This window comes from Alligator mississippiensis, chromosome 6, assembly GCF_030867095.1.
Source record: "Alligator mississippiensis isolate rAllMis1 chromosome 6, rAllMis1, whole genome shotgun sequence".
Taxonomy (NCBI): Eukaryota; Metazoa; Chordata; order Crocodylia; family Alligatoridae; genus Alligator; species Alligator mississippiensis.
The window spans coordinates 70,239,165-70,261,898 of NC_081829.1; the positions used below are offsets into that span (position 1 = coordinate 70,239,165).

General features: G+C 39.3%; 1 protein-coding gene across 6 annotated transcripts in view; it reads right to left on the minus strand.

Moving 5' to 3' along the window:
• EXOC6 (exocyst complex component 6) overlaps positions 1–22,734 on the minus strand; it is a 161,383-nt gene that overhangs the window by 32,050 nt on the left and 106,599 nt on the right. For all 6 annotated transcript variants that reach the window (XM_059729979.1, XM_019484236.2, XM_059729978.1 and 3 more), the window contains 2 exons: positions 17,549–17,690; positions 212–285 (listed from right to left, as the gene is read on the minus strand). In XM_059729979.1, the coding sequence (XP_059585962.1) occupies positions 212–285; positions 17,549–17,690 (216 nt within the window). The remainder of the gene's footprint in view (positions 1–211; positions 286–17,548; positions 17,691–22,734) is intronic.

Genomic DNA, 22,734 nt, shown 5'->3' on the forward strand with positions numbered 1-22,734 from the left:
TAGCAGAGTGCCCCTTACATCATGCTGGGGAAATAGTTTGATACTAACTCATAGGGAAGAGTGTCACTAATCCCACTGCTCTGAATAACTGCTGGTTTTCAAAATTAAACTACCAAGACTTCTATAAACATGAAAGGTCCTTGAATTTAACAACGTTGGTGTTGACCAAAAGGGGAAATTAGTAGGATAAGAAAAACAACAAAAGTCTTACTTGTCTGAGGTCGATGAAAGCTAACTGCAGGGTGTCTCCCTGGAATCCTGGCACAGGCTCAGAGCTAGCGAACACTGTAAGTAAAGGTTAGAAACATTATGGATGCAGAATATTTTTTTAAAAAATTAACAGCAATTCAACTGTTAATTACAAATGTGAGTTAATGAAAAGGATCAAAATTTAACAATTTTGACAGAAAAGAGATTATAACTTTTATTTTGCATTGATCAAATCCTTTGCTATCATTTTAAAGTCCTATAATCTTTAAGTACACCCCATTTAGAAGGTTTATTTCATCTATAGTTCTAACACAGTAATAATGCTGCAATCATGTTTGCTGACGACTTTACATTTTTGTCCTGAGGTGAATGATTACAGAAGTATTTTGAAACTATACCAATTCCATGGCTGTCAACATATTTTTAAACATCTGCTTTTGTTGTAGCATCTGCTCTATAAAAATCCCACCTCTAGCTAAACAGTAATAAAAGACAGACACTTAGGTGGGAGTTAGCTTAATGTGCAGACAACAGGTGGAAAATTCTAAGTGCCACAATCAGAGAAGAGCTGGAATGTCTGTTCATGCCTTTTAACAAGCTTATTGATAATGGAATTCTGCTCTGTAAAAAGGACAAAATAGGTTGTCAAAATCGGAAGGCTGAAGTATGTTCAAAACACAAAAAACCGTAGCACATATATTACAAAAGCTAGCTGCCTTATTGCAGTAAGATATGCAACTACTGACATTTGTTATTTATTTTAAAATCAACCAGATTTTATGACTGTAGACTCCCATGATCCAGATTTTGTGAATGGTTATTTTTATTACCATTTAAAATAAAGTTAGTAGACCTAGGAAAGAAAGCAGAAAATATGCACAACTCATTTTACAGATTTAAGCTGTCTGATAAATGATTGTAGTAAAAGCTTTAGAAAATAATTTAAGAATTAATCCACAAATTAACCCATAATCATGGGAATTCAGGGTGAATGACATAAGCTATTTACAACTGTCCCAGCAAAGAAGCCAAACTCTACAGGGAGAAGTAAGCTGCGGCCACTGCCAACAGTGCCCCAAAGATAGCTGCTATTTAAACGCTACTTCCCCTTGTTATGGTGGCTTGTGAAAACAATGCCCCAGCAGTTCCCTCCTTTCTTCAAGAGCACCAGATGGGGCATTGACTTCAAAAGATTTCCCCTCCAGGAATGGCCATTTAAGATGGCTTCAGGTTAAGGCACCAGCAGCCACTGTCACCAAGGGACCAGCTGATCCTTTCTTCATCCTGTTATGGAGCTAGGACTTGCAGAACACAAGAACCCAGTAAGTCATCCCCCGAGTTGCACAGGAGCAGAAAACAGAGGAAGTCTTTTGTAGCCAAAGTGCCCCAAAGCATCTGCACCATGTGGTGTGTTGTGCAAAGAGAGACTGACATTTGGACGTGGAGAGCATGGGAAAAAAGGAATAAATGAATAGTTGGCTTAGGTAATGATGAGGTGGCGTCATCATTGTCCCAGACCATCAGGACATGGGTCGTATGCGAGACACCTTCTTGTGCCTGGGTCACATATGAGACACCTTCTTGAGCTCAGTACTGGCAGGGACCAGACTGACCTTCTCACAGTGACAAGGAGAATGAGAGAATTACAGCTACACTGTAGGCCTCTTGGCTCCGCTTAGGTACCGAGAGGGGACCCAGCAGCTGAAGGAGCTGTGGGCAAAACTTTTCTTTGTAAAAACAAAACAAACAAACAAACAAACAAAAAACAAAACTACAAATATAGGCTAGAAGTTGGGACTCACCAACTGTATAAAGGGGTAAAAAAAACAACAACCCAAAACTCAAAACAAACAAGCACACTATACATAAAATAAATAATAGAAAGCTATCAGGTAACTACATATATATTTCTTTGTGTACCTTAACATGGTCACTTCCTGGCTTCTGAGTGAGTGCCTTTTTGTAACCTTGTACATAGTTTGTACTACTGTTTTTATTTACAGAAGTAAACATGTTTTTAAACTAGAAAAGTGAATAAAAATAATATTTCACCCTGTTCATATCTTTGCTACGTGGCAGCAGAATGAACTGCACTGCTCAGTATGTTCAGTCAAAGTCCCCTGCCTCATTTCAGACCTTTACTATATTGTATGGAAAGAAATAGGACTATGTTCTTGCACACACTTATTGTGCAGCTGGAGGTAGTAGTCCTCCATCCCAAAATAACTGCACAGAATTATCCATGAACTTTCTTTTGTACATGTACACAGAACCAAATAACGGCAGACTGAAACAGGTCCCACCACAAAATCCAGCATGCAAGCACAAAGCAGGTTACAAAAAAACCAGTATAATTGTCATTTATAACTTTCTGTCCAATCACATAAGGGCACACGTTGACATTATTTTCCCACCAAAATTTCAACTTTCTGCATCTGGCACTGCTATACTCGAGCTGCTCAAGCAACCAAATAAACAACTAATAATAAAGTTAAAGCAAACGTGGCCATACTTTTTTTTTTTTTTTGATCCACGCAACATTATTTAATCCTCATTCTTATCTCTGCATGTTCTGTAGCAATACAAGTGTAGTAAAATGGCTCTAACTTTACTCCTGTTCCATTCAGGGTCAAAGTTAGGCCAGTTTAGGTAGGCTGTATCACTACAGGATCATGCAGACTTAACAGTTACCATGAAACAGCTTCAGCAAATAGCAGCTCCCCTTCCAGCTAAAACATACAATCAATCCATTACCTCAGACAGACAAGACACTCCAAAAATGAGGTTTTAAAGAAAAAGAATTTCCTTAATTGAAATACTTTAAAAAACGTATAAAACAATGCCGCCTGCACAATGGTTGACTTGTGGAAGCACTGGCAACTGCCAGAATATGAAATCACACTCACTACCTCACTAAAAAAAGGCCGTAAACCAGTGGTGCTCAAGCTTCTGGCCCCACAGGGCAGAAGAATGACAAGGGGCTTGTCTGTGGACTGGATCAAACCCCACACACCAAGATCAGACCCCACGCTGCCTTTGGCCAGCCCCATGCACCAGGATCAGGCCCTGGGGCCCAGTGCTGTCTGTGCATGCTAAAATAAGGCCCTGGGCCCCCATGTGCCGTGTTTAAGCCTTGGTGGCCCACACTGCCCCAGCTTAGCCCTGAGCGCTAGGATCAGGCTCTGGACTTGGTACCATCCCTTAAAGGCCTCACATGCAGGAACTGTGCCATCCTCACCTGAAGCTGTGTGCCCGGGTCAGGCCCTGGTGCCACCTTCACCTGGCCCCACACTGGGATTGGGCTCTCCATGCCTGATTTAGCATGCAAGGCCCACAACTCCTCCTGGATCCAGAAAAGTGGCAGCAGAGGAACAACTGCCAACACATTTTCAGATCCATGGGCAGCCCCACAGGGTTGATGACATGGCATTGGGGGCTGGAAGTAGCCCCTGGGCTGGATGTTGAGCACCCCTGCTGTAACCCATTACTATCTTCCATGACTGCCTGGGACTGCCATTTTCCCAAGGGCTGGGACTGCAATTTAGGCCTGTGTGGTTATCAGGAATGGTGTTTATACTCATGAGAATGTCATCTTAGACTAGGAAGTGCTTCAGCAATTCACCAGAGAGAACACCTCAGAAATCAAATAAATGGACTGGGAAATAAAGACATTTGCTTCACAGTGGTTGGCAGCTCCATGGTAGAGATCATTTAATGTGACCCCACAACCAGGAGATTATATATGCACTCACACAAATGCAGGCTTGTAAAAAAAATATATAATTATGGTGAGGATGAAAGACTCTAAATCATCAATGATAGGCGAGATCCCCAAGTTACTGAAGGTGGAACAGGAAGCCCTCAGCACTGTTCCTGGAAGAAGTGGCAAAAATATGATTCCATATAACTTCCTGTTTTCTGTACCATGGACAGACAGTTTGCCCCTTCTAACTGCACAGGACACTTCCAATCTGAGGCATGCAGTAACTCTCACAGGCAGTACCATAGCAATGAAGTTTGGCACTGGGGGTCAAAGCCCGCAGCGGCAGCCCACCCTCGCCCTGCACAAAGATCCAGGGGGCACATGCCCCCACCCCCCGATTTACCCGGTAGCGTATGCAGTGGCAGGAACCGCCCTCCCCCTATCCCCACGCCCCATCAAATGAGCCGTTTGTGGTTCTGTCCTGTGGCCCACCCAACTGGGTAGCACCTGTTGACGCCCCTTTGCTTCGGGGCCCAGGGCGGTCATCCCACTCGTCGTCTCCCTTACTATGGCACTGCTTACAGATAGTAGTAAGAATAGTAGGGATACAGCAGCAATTGAACTGATAGAGAACTGGAAATTGTGCATTAGCGTCAAATGGAAAGATTTTGTTTAGCTTGTTTCACTTTCTGTAGTAGAATAGATCAACTTGCCACAGAACAAGAATCTACACACTTTCTGTAGCCCATCAAGGGATATCCTCATGAATATATTCTACTGTAATTAAATACTACAATTTTATTTTCTCTATATAAAGTACAAATTACCAAAGTAACAAAATAAAAAAAGACATACAGCGAGAAGCATTCAATATTAAAATATTACTTTCTGCATAAGCTTCCACACTCTTCACTCGCAATTTCATTTTATAAAGTAATATAGTAACTTACTATAATAGTGTATTACCTCAGACGGTAAAAGCAAATATTCTTGATAGATGACTAAGATGCTGTTAGTTTCGTTATTACAACTTTATGAACTGAAGGCCAAAACAGCCCATTCTAATACTCTACTTGCAGTACGAATCAGACAAATAGATTATTTTATTTTAGGTTTAGGCTACACTTCTGTAACAATTTTATGAGGATAATTAAATGTGATATAATGCTGCACATAAATTTAAATGGACTTAAATTAACAACCTGTGTTAACATTACCAATGCATCTATTGTAAAAGAATCATTCCAGATGCTTTGTCTTACTTTTTTATTTCAGATTAAAATATTGATTTGTTTTCAGCTTGAGAGTGATTTCTTTAAGCCTGGAAAAAATAATTTAACCATTTGACAGTATGTACAGAGTGAAAAATACGAAGATATGCCATCATATAAACATGTTGCTTTTAAAAAAGAAATAAAAACCCCTAAAATTCCTTAGCTGTTTGGAATAGAAACTTGAAATCTGGCAGAAAAATAAGTTGCTAATATGTATTACGGGGTTCTGTTAAAAAATTGGCTGTTAAATGAAGATAGAAAATGTATTTTATACATGGAAACTGTTTTTGCAAACAAATTTCCCAGGATTCTATTGGCACTATACACTCATGAATATGTAAAAGGAATAAAAATTCTATTTTTAGGCATACACAGAATAGGCTCCTTGAGGGTAAGTATACACGATATACCAGACCTCTGCTTCATTCATTAAACAAATGTACATCAGTCAAAAACCAGCTCGTGCACTTCATGAAGCTTAGGACCAAAAGAAAAATAGTAATCATGCAATTAAAGGCTGCCTGAACTCTGCCTTTTTCTGTTTTGAAAACTTTTTCTTCTTTTAACTAACTTAAGTATACAAAATATATATGTTTGTTTATTGATTTGATACATATTAAATATACATTAAAACAATTGTTTGGTTAACTTAAGGCAAAGAACGTATCTGTTATAATGGAATTTAAGATCTCTGTAACTCTATATTGGGAGAGTAATTAGCCTTTCTGCATTTTGAGAGTTAAAATGCAGGTCTATATTTTATTTGAAAAATATCGTATCTATTTATGATTCCTAAGTATCTTATGTAACCATGGGGGTCATATCCATGGCTGTTTCAATGTATATGACTCAAAATTCATTATCTACTTTGAGAACACACATGAACGGTTTACAGCTAAGTGGAAGAAACTAAAATTTAGGTGTGTCCAGAAGGCCAAAAGTTAATTGAGCACAGTGTAGATAGTGAAGCTGTAAATTTATGTTAAACTCAGAATAGGCAGATTTGAGGCTAAATCTTAGTGCAAATCATGTTAGCATCACAGAGCTGTTAGCCACTTAGTAGCACTGCTGGATTCTCCAGCTGTTCAAATATACCCTGAGGTGGGTGGGAGGCCTTTCCTGAGGCAGCAACCTAACACTGAAGTGACTACCACACCCCTGCCCCCACTCTTAATGCAGAATCCATGACTTCCCCCTCATATCCAAGACAGCTTTACACAAGCACAATAGGCAGAAAAAGAGGAAGCTCTGTATAGAACTGTTTTGGAGGGCATAATGGGTCCTGCTTGCATTAATCTTCTGATCTCCCAAGAAGTTTCAACAGTTCTAAAACCCTCTTTTAAGGACTGGGTGAAAATCCCTTCCATACTAGGCCAGACTGGCCTCAGGGTCAGTCAAGCGAACATACAGATGGACTAGGAGGCCTGCTAAACCCCGTCTCTTACTGCCATTTAATCCTGCCTCAGGATTTACCTCTCTATTTTTTTAAAAACTGATCACAGCAAAATTGTTTGTTACTTTCAAGTCACCATTATTTCTAAGTCAGTTACTATTTCATTAAAAAAATCCTGGATGTCAGCATATTCAAAACTGCACTGTGTTTTAAGTTAAAGCTCTACATCCCCCGTACTGTGCAGATCCTGAGCTTTAACAATTGTGGCAACCATAAAATTATTCTGAAGGGAAGTCTCAGGGCAAGGTAAATTTGCCTGTGAACAGCTCTTCTGCTGCAGAGGCAAAATACATGGGCATTCTTAATAGAGATGGGTGAAAAACGTACACATTTTCAGATGTTAGACCCCTACACCATGATTTTTTTTACATTAAAATTGTCACTTCCCAATATAAATTCTTGCGTCAATAAAAATACTTGACCGTATGCGTATTTAAGACAACTATATATTATGCATTAGTTACTTCCTGTGAAGAACAGACAGAACTCTTTATAAGACAATTCTCTATCAGTAGTACTACATACTGTGCCACAACCCCTTCCCTATTTATGAACCATTCTTTCCATACATTAGAAAAGAAATTAAAAGTTATTTTTATTTAAGGATTTTCTACTTCTAATTTAGAAAGGTGAACTAACTTGCACTTAAATGAAAACATGAGCCACAGTATAATCTATAAAACATTAAATAAAATCAGTTGTAAAATTAAGTCTTAAATATCATACATAGCTAGCAAATGCTGTTTTAATACATATACATAAAGGATTTCTAGTAATATAGAACTAAATATAATTCTAAGTATAGTCATTAGTTTCAAAGAACACTTGTTCTCTTGGGCATTAAATATAAGTAAAAATATTTAAAAGCATAAATTACTAAAATATCCTTTGCCGTTAGCTAGTATTTAAAGTAAATATACATATAATTAATATTATTGGTGATAAGCAGACAAAAAAATTGTAGCTTGAATAATCCAAAATCTTAGATACTTATCTAAAGTGTCTTCCATATTCTAACGATTCTCCATCAAGAAATGTACTCTCCCCACCATAACAATCTCCCTATCCTAAATAAACCCCTGCCCTGCTTGTCCACTGGACTGCTTTCTTCAGGGAGACACCCAGAAGACTGGATTTTAATTTTATCTTCACCACATTACTACCATCTTGATTTTCTCTAATGCATCGAAGTATGATATTCTTGAGCAAGCAGGAGGCTTTCTCTATGGCTTTTGAGCTACAGGTCACTGCCCCACTACAATAATGATCAGAAAAATACTTTGGATAAACCCTAAAACTAACCCATTCATATTAACTATATTACCATTTACATTAGCTGCTCACGTGAATTACCACAGGTACAAAATAACATAAAATATAAAAGATGTAAAATACTGTATAGTACCATATAGAACATGGAGAAACTAGTTCAGTTCAAATAGGAAAACTTTGAAATATTTCCCCACCCCTTGAATGAAAGCCCAAACTTTTGTAATTTGGGAAGTACTCCCAAAAATTCTTTCCTGGAGTCGCAACAAGGATGTTTTAACATTCCTTTCCTATCTCACATACTGAGGGCCAGCCTTAGGGAAAATGGTGCCTTGGGCAAACTTGTATTTTGGCAGCCTTTCTTTAAGTATGTGGTAGACTGGAACAGACACCACACTGCCCGCACATGCCCAGCTCAGCTCCTCCTAAGGAGCAGCTGGAGGCGGGGGTGAGGGGGGGGGTGGGGGGGGGAAGGAGAGTGCTGCTGGGGTGTGTGTGTGGTGCCCCCCTGACCGTGGCACCCTGGGCGGTCACCCACTGGTAAGGCCAGCCCTGTACATACTTATCTCTGGAAACAGGGAGGTCTAGCACCATTCCTTTCCTATTCTAGCACTGAAAATCATTTTAGGATTGACTACATGACCTGCTCTTCCTGTTCTCTGGCAAGGATCAAGTGAAATTTTAGAGCACTCCACAAGACCCCTTCATTCATTCCCATGAGAACAACTCATCCCTTTGCCTATTTCTGTGACTAACAAGATTTCTGTCTCCAAGGAGCTTAAGGCAACTTTTTGTAATAACCTATTTGTTTCACTTGTATTTACATTTCTGTCTATAGCAGACTACTCATATATTTGAAGAACTAAAACACCAACTTAAAAACAAGTATTAAATACCTAGATAATTACTAAGAATCTAAAAATGTAAAATGTCTATTTAGAGGTACATAACGTCCTTCATTATACACGAAAGCTTTTGAATTCAGAGTATACACTCTGCTTCCTCTGTCAGTAGGACACTGAATCCATTTATCAAATACAGTAGGAAGCTACCCGCCATTTGTAAATTATCTGCACACACTGAGTGCTAATGGAAATGTCACTGTTGTAGCCATTAATCCCAAAATGTCAAAGAATAAAGCTGGAGGAGGGTGATGAGCAAGAACATAAATCACAGCCAGCACTGTGATGCCTGGAATGTGCCTGTGATGGACATTATGAATGGAAGTCCAACAACAAAGCACGCTGTTGTCCCTATCTCCTTATGCTGCATATTTGAAAATGCTATTTTTGTAACAAACCAGCATAGAAGATACTAAACCAACTTTTAGGTAACTGTATCTGAACTCATCCTTGATTTCTCAATGTAAACAAAATTGTTATAAAGCATTCTAAGACCTTTACAAACAGAGAAAGTTAATATTATTTTAACTGCAGTTATGTAAAAACAATGGTAGGAGACACTGGTTGGTATTGAATGTAGGTAAGTGTGTAAATAATTTCCACCACCAACCTTTCTTTTCACATCTGCTGAAACTTTCAAAATTTGTGCCAAAATTTTCCATGTTGTCTCTACCAGAGATAAATTAATTTTTGGGCAAATGTCTACCAGTTTACTCTCTGCTGGTTTACTGCTGGCTCAGTGTGGTCCAAAAGTGAAGGACAAACAGAGTCTCAGCCCATTCCATGTCTGCATCCACCCTCATAAAATGATATGCAGTGGAGAACTCTATTTTATCCCCTGTGAAATGGGTGAGTCAGTTCAGTGATAAAAAGAACCAGGCAAATACAGATGTAAAATATCCTGGAGTACTAAGAAATGGGTCAAACTGGTATGGAGGCATTACCAGCTGCTTTGCAGACATGACTGAGACTCAGCTCACAGGTTCTTAAATCCATTTGTCATGTATTTATCCCCCGCTTCCTTTAAAACAGTGTTTTTCAAACTTTTGATACCTGAGGCACACTTTTTTCTGGAATAAAGTTGTTGGCACACTTCACTCTTACACCCAAAAAAGGGTGTGTGCCTTAAATTTCTATTACTTTCTCACTCAGGGTGCTGACAGAAGTGACATTTGTCATGCGATTGGCCCCCTGAAAGCACTCTACAGCTGTGCAATGACAGAAATACATGGCTGCAGAGTGTTTAAAATGTGGTCAATCATGCAACAAATTAACCCTCAAATAATGTGGGATCAGATGAAGGTGCTCCAAAGTGCTCTTCTGTTCCCTAGGGTCAGTTTTTCAGCACAGTTGGGGCTGGGCTGATGCAACCCATCTCTACCTCTGGTGCTGTCTGCAGGAAGAGAGAAGGGAGGGGGAGAGGAAGATACAGGCTAGGGTTTGCCCAGCCTGAGTTACAGTGGGGGTGGATTGGAGCCCTCCTGCCACATGGTCCCCACCCCTCACTTCCCTCTTTCAGTTCAGCCCAGGTGAACTCCAACACACAGCTTCCTCTCCCCCGCCCTTCCTGCAGACAGAAACAGATGGGGGGGGGGGGGAGGGGGAGGTGTCACGGCTGCATCAGCCCAGCAAAATCATGGGACAGGCAGGCAGGCTTTATCCCTGACTCAACAGGCAAATATCTATTGGGTTGGGAGAGTCATTCTAACTCACGGCATTTTATGCAAAATGCCATGACTTAGAGCGGAGACCTGCACATCTGTCAGTGCCCCCAGTGTCTATATTGTTATGTCCTCCTGTTGCTTCAGTCTTGTCATTAAATAGGATTAATTTGCAGAGTCACATTTGGAGTAAACAGAAGATGACTCAGAGCAACATAATTAAATATACTTTGATTTAATTTTACAAAGTACTTTAATCTGACGAATATAAAAGATAGTATGATCTACCTGTGTTTAATCTAATTAGTTCTCTTCGATGACTGGAACTCCCATTTAACAGCATGTGTCATATGGCAGAAAGCGCACTTGTGTGGTTGCGCATTAGATCCCATCATGCCTTTACTTGCATGTGTAGAGGGGGCCACAGTGATACAGTCTTTAATTACATGATCACATACTAATACTAACATACTAGTCTCTTAAACAAATTGAACGGCTGTGCCATAGACTATTACACAATCATGTGGGTACCAAATTGGCTTAAGGGTTGTACCCAGAGTGTGGTGGTGGACAAGTCGGCATCGACCTGGAAAGATGTGGGCAGTGGGGTCCCCCAAGGCTCGGTCCTTGGGTCAGTGCTATTCAATTTCTTCATCAGCAACCTGGATGAGGGCGTGGAAAGCATTCTATCCAAATTCACAGATGACACAAAACTAGGGGGCAAGGTAAACATCCTGATGGGAAGAAACCAAATCCAGGCAGACCTGGACAGGTTAGAGAAGCGGGCAGAGAACAATAGGATGTAGTTCAACAAGGACAAGTGCAAGGTGCTGCTCCTAGGGAGAGGGAATCACCAGCACACCTATAAGCTTGGGGATGACCTTCTCAGCAGCACAGCAGTGGAAAGTCATTGTCGACTCCAAGATAAATATGAGTTGTCAATGTGATGAAGTAATTAGCAGAGCTAACTGCACTTTGTCATGCATTAGTAGGTGCATCACAAACAGGTCCAGCGAGGTGATGCTTCCCCTCTATGCAGCACTGGTCAGGCTGCGGCTGGAGTACTGCATCTAATTCTGGGTGCCGCAATTCAAGAGAGATGTGGACAACCTTGAGAGGGTCCAGAGAAGGGCAATTTGTATGGTTAGAGGCCTGCAGGGAAGGCCCTATGAGGATAGGGTGAGGAATCTGGACCTTTTCAGCCTCCACAACAGAAGGCTGAGGGGGGATCTTGTGGCAGTATACAAATTCACTGGGGGGGGGGGGCAGCAGGAAATAGGAGATGCTTTGTTTACCAGGGCACCCCATGGAATAACCAGGAACAGCAGCCACAAGCTGATAGAGAGTAGATTTAGGTAGAACATCAGAAAGAACTTCTTCACAGTTAGAGTTGCCATGGAAGAATCTGGAATGGGCTTCTAAGAGAGGTGGTGCTCTCCCCTACCTTGTGGATCTTCAAGAGACTGGACAAGCATCTGGCTGGGGTCACATGACTCAAGCACTTTTTTCTGTCACGGGCAGGGGGACAGACTCAAATGATCCACTGAGGTCCCTTCCGACCTTAACATCTATGAATCTATACTAATCTTTCCCCAGGGACCTAACTTCAGTGAACAGAACAGATCTGCTCTGGGAAGAAATCAGGACTGAACAATGAAGTACAATCTATAGGACCTTTGCCAATTGTTGCAGAAGTTGGATGTATACAGTGGATGAGGCAGAAAAAAGCCAGAAGAAGAAGAGTCAATTTTACGAACTGACCTGGAGAATCAGATTTAATTTTTGTCCCTGCTATAGAATGCTTTTATAATGCTAGGCCTCCCACTTAAAATACAATTGCCATAGGTGGTCACTAGTGATGTCTCTCTCCTGTCCTGGGTGCCCAACTTGAAACCCCAGGACAGGGCTTTGCAGGAATAGTAAGCACTTAAAACCACAACTGAAATCAACAAAATCTATTCTTAAAACATATGAAGTGCTATACTAATGCTAAGTGCTAAGTATCTTGAGTTTGACACAGGGCCGGATTATGACATGCTGAGAACCTAAGCTATGTCAAGCTTAAGAGGCCCCATAGCATTACCAAACAAAGTGTATTATTCCAACAGAAAGGACAATGAAAATAGAAATATTAAAGCTTTATATTTGCATATATACATAGGCTAGGTGCAACAAAAAACTAATCATCGAACATATATCTTGCAATAAGCCTATTTGCGTTATGAAATACTTTCAAGTTAAAATACTTCATGATTTCTTAAATAGCATATACGAAAACTTTTAATCTACAGCAATACGAACAATTACACAGATCAGCACTTACTAAATGGAAGCAGCAATACAACCTGCAGTGGGGATGGGAGGGTGCCGAGTGGCTGGACATGAAGGTAGCAGCAGTGTGGAGTCGTAGCACCGCTATGCCTGGCTCCATGGGGCCACCCAAAGGCAAGGCCTGGGGTGGTCACCCCGATTCACCCCTCCCAGGGATGGCCCTGGACATAAGCATGGAAGTGCTTTATTTCTCCAAGAATATTAACATCAACATCATCAGGATACTTTTTCATAAGAAGCTTTACACCTTCACACAGCTGTTTTTCTGAGGTATCTAAATCAATCAAAAATGATTTTTTTTTTTGCAAAATTTTCGTATACAACTGCTTTCTTTTTCAAGTTGGTTTCAAGTGCATCCATCATAGGAGTAAAGGATTTCACTTGAAACTTGTCTCTTGGAGAAAGCATTTTATCAGCATTAGGTGCATCACCATCACTGACTTGTTTTTTTCTCATTCTTTTCCTTTTATCCACATACTTGTAGTCTACATCAGGCAGATATTCTTTTGCTTTGAGTTCAATTTCATCAAAACTTTCTCAGGTTTCTTTCAAAAAGTGAGAGAGTGATGTGTAAAGCTCTGCACACCTACTACGGGCTATCTGTGTATCCTGTAGGACCGTGCTAGTTTTGTGGAACTTGTCTAACAAACGATTCCAAAGTTCTAACATGAACAAAAACTCTAATTCCTTCATTTTCTCCTGAAAAATGCCAGCTTCTCTCCTTGTATCACCTTTTTCACTGTCATCAGTATGAACATGAGTAAGAGCATCAATAACTGAATCATCTCTCAGCTATGGCTGAAGTAGCCTTTGCATGCACTTCCCACCTAGTGTCAGAGATGTTTTAGTACTGTGGAATCAGGACCGAAAAATGATTTGAGCACTGCTCAGTGTTTTGTAGAGGCAGAGAAGGATGTGTGTATTTGTTGCACAACAGCAAAAAAAATTACTGCATCTAGGCAGCAATCAACTGCAGCATGGCCAACAAGATTCAGTGAATGTCCAGCACATGGAATATATATAGTATACTTATTTTTCTCTAGAAGTTTTTGCTGCATGCCATTATACCTTCTTGCCATGTTGGCTGCATTATCATATGACTGTCCTCTGCATTTACTGAAGTCAACTTTGCAGTCATTCCCTAGATAATCCTGCACCATGTTGGCCATACTTTCACCACTATGATTTTCTAATTGAAGGAAAGTTAGAAAGTGTTCAATGGGAAAACCATCATCGGGTGACACATATCTTACAATAACAGTTAGCTGATCGACATGTGAAAGATCTGGTGTAGAGTCAACAGACAAACTGAAGTATCCTGCTTTTCTCAAGTCATCCAAAATAGATCCTCTTGCTTATTTCACCATAAGCTGGATGAGTTAATCACATATTGTTTTAGACAAGTATGAAGACTTCCTAGATCTGCTGCTTCCATAATGTTTATATGGTTAGCGAGAAATGGATCAAACTTAGTAATGAGTTCTATCAAGCCAAGAAACTTCCCATTATGTAACGAGCCAAACTTCTCATTGCCTGTCCCTCCCCTAAAAGCTAATGCATGCTCTGCTAATATGCACACAACTGCAATAACATGTTCAAGTACATGCCACCAGTACTCTTGCTCCTTTTTCATCTGTTCCTCCAGGTGTGAATCCAAGGTTAACCCCCATTGCCTCATCAAATATGTAAACAAAGCTGTTCTATGATCCTCAGAGCTCTCATGATTTTGAATTCTAAAAGGGTTTTGCCAGTCATTAAACCCATCACTAGCCAGTGCTCTTGATGATGTTGAGAAGAGCTTGCAGACAAAACACTACACACAACCAGTTGTTGGAGAGTATACAAGCCACTCCTAATTGTATTTTTCACCATTAGCTTTCGTTGAATGAAATAGACCATTTGAACAATATCTAATTTAGTTTTTGAATGACCGCTTCGATTTCTCAAATGGGACGTTCCAAAGTTGACACTCTTAGGGACCTTTCTTTATCCAGAATGAAATCTCATCCTCAGTCAAGACACCCCAGAGACCAAGATCACTGGACTTTGTGCATCTACTTTCTTTAGCTGGGATTCAGGCTCTGTAACATTCTCAGGTGTAGTAATCATGTTCTCATCTGTATAATCTATTCAAGTAGAAGAGGTGGATGCCTGTGATTGCTGTAGTCCTGGCTGACTGTCTTGAGTATGAGGCTCCTCCTTTATTTGAGTGAAATAACCGTGAACTTTCGGTAATTGTTTTAGCTGCCCTTCAATCAGCTGCTTCTTTTTTCTTTTCTGACATACACTTTCAAAAGTCCTCTTAATTTTTAACAACCGATTATGTAAAACTTGAAACTTCATATTACAGTGTGACAGGGGGAAGCTCTTGGAGCCGGATCTTATGTCAGACTGCCCACCTGTCGCTACAGGGCAATCTGCCCGGTCTCGCCTGCCATGACTTTGCTGTTCCTACAAACAGATGGTAAATATGGGAGACTGCCCATTACATGCCCCAATGCCAGGGGGCGCTATCTGCAGCTCCAATCTCCCCTACACCGCAGCCCATGCCTTGCAGATGGCATCCAGGTTAACATTACTCCCAGTCTGAGACTGGAGCAAACTGAGTCCAAAGTTGGGCTCCACACACATGCACATTCACACCACCTCCCCTCTCACAGGAGGCCTCTTCCACTCTGCCTCTCTCTCACCGAGGCCTCTGGCATACTGCCCGTTACCGGGCCACACTCCACTGCCCTGCTCCTCCTTGAGTGGCTCCTCTTGGGCCATCAGGCTTTGCTACGCTCATACTGGTCTTGTCACACAGGACCTTCGGTTCCTGCAAGTTCCCCTACTCTATGCAGTCCAGCCTTATGCCAAACCCTGGTCTAATTCTGCCCCAATCCTCTCACTGGGCATAACTTCTCATGGGCCTGGCCCTTGCACTGTCCTTCAAGTTTACTCCCATTCAACTCTACTCAGCACACCCCTTAGGCTGTCCTTCAGGCCTACTTTGACTTCAGCCCTACTCAGCCTCCTCACATGCACAGCCCTTAAGGCCTACTTGCACTTCAACCCTACTCTGTGTGGGGCCTCCCAATGCTCTTCACACTATCTCCCCTGGTGTCTCTGGGACCTCATATCCCTGCTGGGCCCTACATGTGGGCGTACCTGGCCCCCACTACTCCCATGACTCTACACTACCCCCTCTGGGGTCTCCGGGATTTCTCATCCCTGCTGGGCTCAGGCACCTGTACATGAGCATACCTGGCCACACTACTCCCCCAGCTGCCTCCAAAACCCACCTGAAGATGGGGGCTGAGGTTAAGGCACACCTCCTTGCCTTTCACTGGGGAGGTAACTGGGCTGGCATTTCCTGGGGACTCCCGCACCACCAGGAGCCCCATCAGGCCACCCTTCCCCAGCAGGGTGCAGTTTTAGGTCATGCCCAGGAACAGAAGCCTCCAAACCATCCCCATAAGCTCCTGCCCTTACCTCCAAGGTTGTTCCTGCTGTAGCTCAGCTAGGTGATGTTTCTGCAGCTGAAAACTGAAGCCTTTATATGCCTTGTGTTCAAAATGGCTGCCCTCATCAGGCACCTGGTAGCTGCCTGCCTCTGCCCTAAAAGTGGCAGGCACCTGAAGGTGCCCTGCTACATACAGTATGACCTCAAGAATCTGGATATCAAATATCTGGCATTTTCAAAAATATGGCACTTCCCCTGCCACTTCGGAACCAGCTGCCACTCTTCCCCGCCGGCCTGGAAGTGGCAGGGTAAGCTTACACACAGCTGCTGCTACCTCCATTAAGCACCCCACGCCACTGCTCTGCATGCCGCTGGTGCTCCAGGACCAGCCACCACTACTCCCCCACCCGTCCCCAGCTCCGTGACCACTACAATGCTGGTTTAAAAAAACAGGCGTTTTCAAATTTCCGGCATGTGCTCAGTCCTGAGCACACCAGATTTTTGAGGTTTTACTGTATTTTTATTTTCATATTTAGAGGCCCCTCATAATGTGAGGCCCTAAGCTGTAGCTTACTTAGCTTGTGACTAACCCCCCCCCCCGGTTTGACACATCTAGTTAGTAGATATATTGACCTTTAGAGTGGCATTTGGACGGTGTGTAGTAAGTAAAGCCTGGGGTCACACACTGAACCATGAGAACGAAACAAGATATTGAATAGGTAATCATTATGTGAGCATTACTGATCACTGAATGAGGCAGGTGGAAAATATGGAACATATAATGTAAAGATGGTCATAATTAAGACGGGGACAGAACTGAGATTGCACAAGCACATCCTAACTATTTTGTGCTTAGCTACATAACTTTAATAACATTCTTTGAATGTACTATTTTATGGATGATAATGTGGTATATTATAGCTTTGCACTGAACATAGTTATTATTATACAGTAAAGCAGAATTTAATCTAAGTAATCAATATATGTATAAAATAGTTTATAAAAAAGTTTCCAAGTATTTTAATATTAAATATCTTTATTAAAAATCTTAAAATTGTTAGCACTCATTTTGTTTCCAAAATAATTTAAAACCTTGTAAAAATGTTCAGTTAATTGGTGATCAAAATGAAAAATGATTCTTGCTATCTTCATAATAAAAACAGTTCTTTAAAATATTACTAAAATAAAGTCAAGATTTTAGTGTACTACAGAGAGATCATAAACTAGCTAAAGAAATGTTGTCTGGTGTCAAGACAGTTATAATAAAACATATAGTATAACATTACAATGTTCTACTTACATTCACACTGTATGACATCTAAGTTAAACTGCTGAATGGCTCCCATGCTTATCTGTTTTAACTCACTGTCCAGTAGCATTTGCATCAGGGATGTTGAAAGATGTTGGCAGGCTGACATGCAAGCTGTCTGGGCCACTTTTCCCTGATAAAAAGGGTAACAAGTTGTAAAACAGCAAAGAAATCATATATCACCAGAGAATTATTTATGTTACGTAAACTCAAATTCTCAATACGACTTTGCTTAAAGCAGAAACTGAACTATCACCATTTCTGCTATTATTTAATGCAACCATATCTGTTGGTTTCAAATATATTAAACCCTTAGGGAAATTAAAAATAATCCACATATAATGTCAATGAAATATGTTAATAACTTTATGAGAACATTTTTAATGCAGTGAAAACTGGAATGGGAATTCTATATGTTCTATAGCATCCAACAGAAAATAGCTCTCTAAAAACAAAAAGTTTACTTTTTGTTGGGTATTATCCCATAATAGTGCGTTATTATTATTAATGACATATTAGATTAATTTCTCCTCCCAAAACTGTTGCTTCCTTAATTTAAGATTTTCAGACCTGTTCATAGTTCTTACACATTGATTTCTGGGGAACTGAATAAAGTACCCACAAAATAAAATGTAGCCCTCTTCTGTAGAACATAGCAATATTTTTCATCATAATTTTTGCATATGTTTACAAAATAAACTATTTCCCATCACAAAATCTTAATAGAACAAAGCATAAAATCAGGTATGAATGTGCTAAAACTATTTAAAATCAAACAACAGGAATTCAAAACAAAACAATATGAAAGTTCCACAGCAGATGGAAAAAATAAATAAGATGAAATTTCAAAAATACCTGTGAATACCTAGTTAGATAATTACTTTCGATAGTGATGTCATCTTTTGGAAGCATGGGAATTTTTTTTTTAAATATAATTCTATGATTTGAGGTTTAATGCGGTATTTGTTTTTTTAATGTACTTTTATATAAAATGTATTACTGTAATGAATTCAATTAATATAATGCATTTTCTAACACATTCAATATTAATTTTATACATCTTACTGGAGAACCTAGTGCAGTACAGATACCTTTAACTTTTTAATAATAAAATGAGGCCTAATCTTTAAATTACAGAGAATCAGATTTCACTCTCTTGGTAATGTAAGTGCAACTCTTGCACTTCAATGGGATCTGTTTGCAGATAGCAAGTTTGGCTCTAAATATTTTGCTGTGTCTTCATGGATTTACTGTTATTAGTGGATTTATTAAAATACTACAGATTACAATATATTATTTTAAGTACTCTTAATTTTTCCTGATTTTTATTCATAGATATTAAATTACGCATTTTGTTCACATGTCAAACTGAAACCCTGAACAATTTTTGCTAATACTTTGTAGCACTACAACACCATGAACCGTAAGGCACTTCATATCTAAAATGAGTTGTCAGTTTTTTAATTGAAAAACCTCAAATAGGAAAGCAGGAGCAAATAACATATTTGACCAAAACAGATGAACTGACAACAAGGAATGTAAGAAACAATGCAAGAACAGCATGCTTAAAAGTCTCCCAAACCCAATGGTAATTATGTTGGGAGACATGCAGCTCTATTCCCCAAGCAGAACAATATCAGTAGGAATGGAAAAAAAGGGGGGGGGGGGGAAATCAATGTGCAACAGTTCATTTAATTACTATGTAAGGTTTGAGATACTTAATGGAAATGCCATTTTAATTTAATGGAACAATCAGTACACTGATTTTTAACGTACTGCTCCGTCAAACCAGCTCCATGTCCTATTTATGTTGCCACTATAATGTTATAGAAGTATAAGCAGATTAATAGGTTGTCAAGAAAAAAATAATATTCAATTCATTTTATATGCAAACTCTGTATTCTATGAATATTAGAAAGAAACATTTTACCTTACTAATTTTTGTAGACTGGCATATATCAATAGTACTGGAGCGCAAGATAATGATTACACTACAGAAATATATGACACGAGAGAATTCTGTTGGACGTTTAAAATAAGTATAATTATATTCGCATTTAATGCTTATTTTAAATGATGTAAAATGACAACATTCTAATATTTAAATTATTTCCAACTATGCACTTGAACTACAGGCTTATTGTTCTCATAATATAGTTAAACGATAAAAGGCCGAAAAGTTTCCATCTGCAATTTATAGCTTTTTAGTAAGACTAGTATACTTAAATAAATCTAAATGAAAAGGAAGGCTAAATCTATAAAGCTGATCGGTAAACTGTAAGAAGCTGTTTTATTGCTATACAAAACTGAAACACATTTACAGATATATTTTGCACAGTTCAGTCTTTCAAGCTCCAAATGCACTGAAAGTACTGCACTTATTCATAGTAAATTATACTGAAAAACAATAATTAATATATATATTAGTATACAGTAATAATTATAATCTATAATTAATAGAAACTGTGAAACAATCATATTTGAAAACAAAGTTCTAGCTATGAAGTTCTGTGACATTTATTCATAAGCTTAGAGTCAAATTTGTATCATATAATAATTTATTATCAGTATTTTGCAATTTTTTTCATATTTCATGTTTTAAGAAAAGGAACTATGGGAGGCATAAATGTTATGACAATGTACTATTATACCTTCACTTAAAAAAGTTCATTTCATTTTAAGGCACCCTTAATATTTAACACTGCTAGCTCTTTTTGCAGTTACAATATCTAGCAATTAAATTAAATAAGTATAATGCAGAAATTCAGCAGTTATATTACATTCTACAATTGCTTAAACTATAAAGAAACTACTATCTACAAAGTATATTCTTTCATGTGACCAATTTGAAGTCCAGAAAACAGGGACCCTATTCTATAATAAACAACACCTGCTAATAGTTTAAATTGAATTACTTTTTACCCACCCTTTATCATTTGCTGAAATACAAGTTTGTAAAAAAAGAAAACCCTTACACAAACTTCTTATATTTCAAAGGAGCTTGTAAAAGAGAATCTGCTGACATATTAAATCCTTTTCTGTAGTACCCAAAAGCTTTTCACTTAAGAACAATTGCAGTAAAGAGACATTTGGCTCCTAGGAAATTCCCAAAGGGTCAGCCACATGCATCCTTCCATGGCACCTTCACGGTACTGCTTTCTAAGATCCATACTAGCTGTCTCAAAAGCAGCTTTCATCATTCACTAGGGTGTCAGTCAATATGATTTATGGACTGCATTCAACAAAGTCAAAGCATATAGAATGAGAAATATGACTACAATCTGCTAATTTGTTTTGTATTGAGCCACTTAAGAGTCAAAGACCTGATGTCAGGCTGAGACCGGCAACACAATTAACCAGCTGGTGACAGATTCATCCATCCTCCCTGCCAGGCTATGCCAATCAAAGACAGCATGAGGCCACATTTGGAGAAATCAGTAAGAAAGCCCATTCTCTAAGCAGCCTATGTGGGCTTCTGATTGACAGTTTTTGAATATAGTTTTTTGAGCACTGCCACCCTTTACCTAATAGCCCCACACTACAAGCTGTGAAATAAGGCTTTTACTGACAATCAAAAGAACAATAAGACAACACAAACTACCATCCCCCAACATAAAAGGAAATAACAAAACATGTCTGTTAAATTGAAAGTTAAACTTCCAAATTAATTTAATATCATTGCCATCAAACAATTTTAATACTCACTGAAACTATACAGGAAATAAATATATGCATTACACCAGTCCCATTAATTAAGAATAGTTTTCTATTCCAATTTGCACTAATATGTCCAACTTTACTAATGTGCTGAACAAATATATATATTAAAAAGGTGGAGAATGCTAAAAAATACTTAATTCCACTGTGACTTATGTAACTCTAGCCCAATTTCTCTTTCCCAAGAAGCAGATCAAAATAAACCAATTAACTATACCTATTTAAATATAATTTGTAACTTTTTTGACATGATCATTCTCTTCTAAAGAGGAAAGTTGTCTTTATTTCTAATCCTGCGTTAATAGAATACATGAATCACCTGCAGCTCTCTAACAGCACTTGCTAGATCAAAATTTCCCCTTATCCATGTGGAATGGATATTATATCCTATCAGGATTTCAAATCAGCTCATCACAAAACTTAAGATACAATATATTTTGAACTTTCTCAAATGCAGGCTCAAGACTTCAAGTCATTAATCAAAAGCTGTTCCCTTTGACTTCATGATGAGACAGTTTGTGTGAGGGTTTTTACAGAATGGAGTTAGGGAGGCATGGGGCCATTATAAACAACAAAAGTGAAACTTACATTGCACTTTATGTCAGAAGAACTTGAAGACAGAAATAAACTCAAAATATAAAACTCTAATAGCTTTCAAAAACAAAGTCATGAAGCAATCTATAACAGCTGAAATGACACGGGACAGAAACAGAGCATCAATGAAAAATTTCTTGTTGAGTGACCAATTGCCAGAAAGATTTTTCAATGAAATCTCTTTAGGATTAAGGGTGATCTCTGTTCCATTCTTGAATAGCACCTTACACAGTGGGTTCCTCATTCATGACTAGGCTTTGTGGGTGCTACAGTACAGAAATAATAAAAATAATGGTTGTGAAGCAAGTGCTCCTTACTACAAAAAGAGTGTACAAAGATATGTAGAGAAACTTTCTAGTCAGTTGGTTAATTTGAATTTTCTCCATGCTAAAAACGTAAAACCTTTTTTGCTGTGAAGGATTTTCACGTAACCTTCAAGCAAGCGAGCTGCTTAGATGCAGACCTGAGCTTTTGATCATTCTAGAACCAAAATGTACCTCAAGGGGATAAATAGACAATCTTTCCTGTTAGCCAGCATTCACTGAATTGGATCCATTTTCTTTCTCATTTGTGAAGCACATGTGTCAGAACTAGGACTGACAAACTATTAAAAAAATTAATCACAATTAATTGTGATATTAAAAAAATAGTTGCAATTAATCGTAATTTTAATCGCACAGTTAAACAATACTCAGCACCCCCCCCTCCCCCCCAACAGCCTGGAGCCTGTGCATCCTGAAGCTCCTCCCCACCACCACCACGCAGCCTCAGCCCCAACCCGTCCCATCCCGTCCCATGTCCACTCTGGACTCACCCTAGCCAGAGTGGACCAGCCAGAACCCAGGTGAACAGGCCCGGCCCACCCC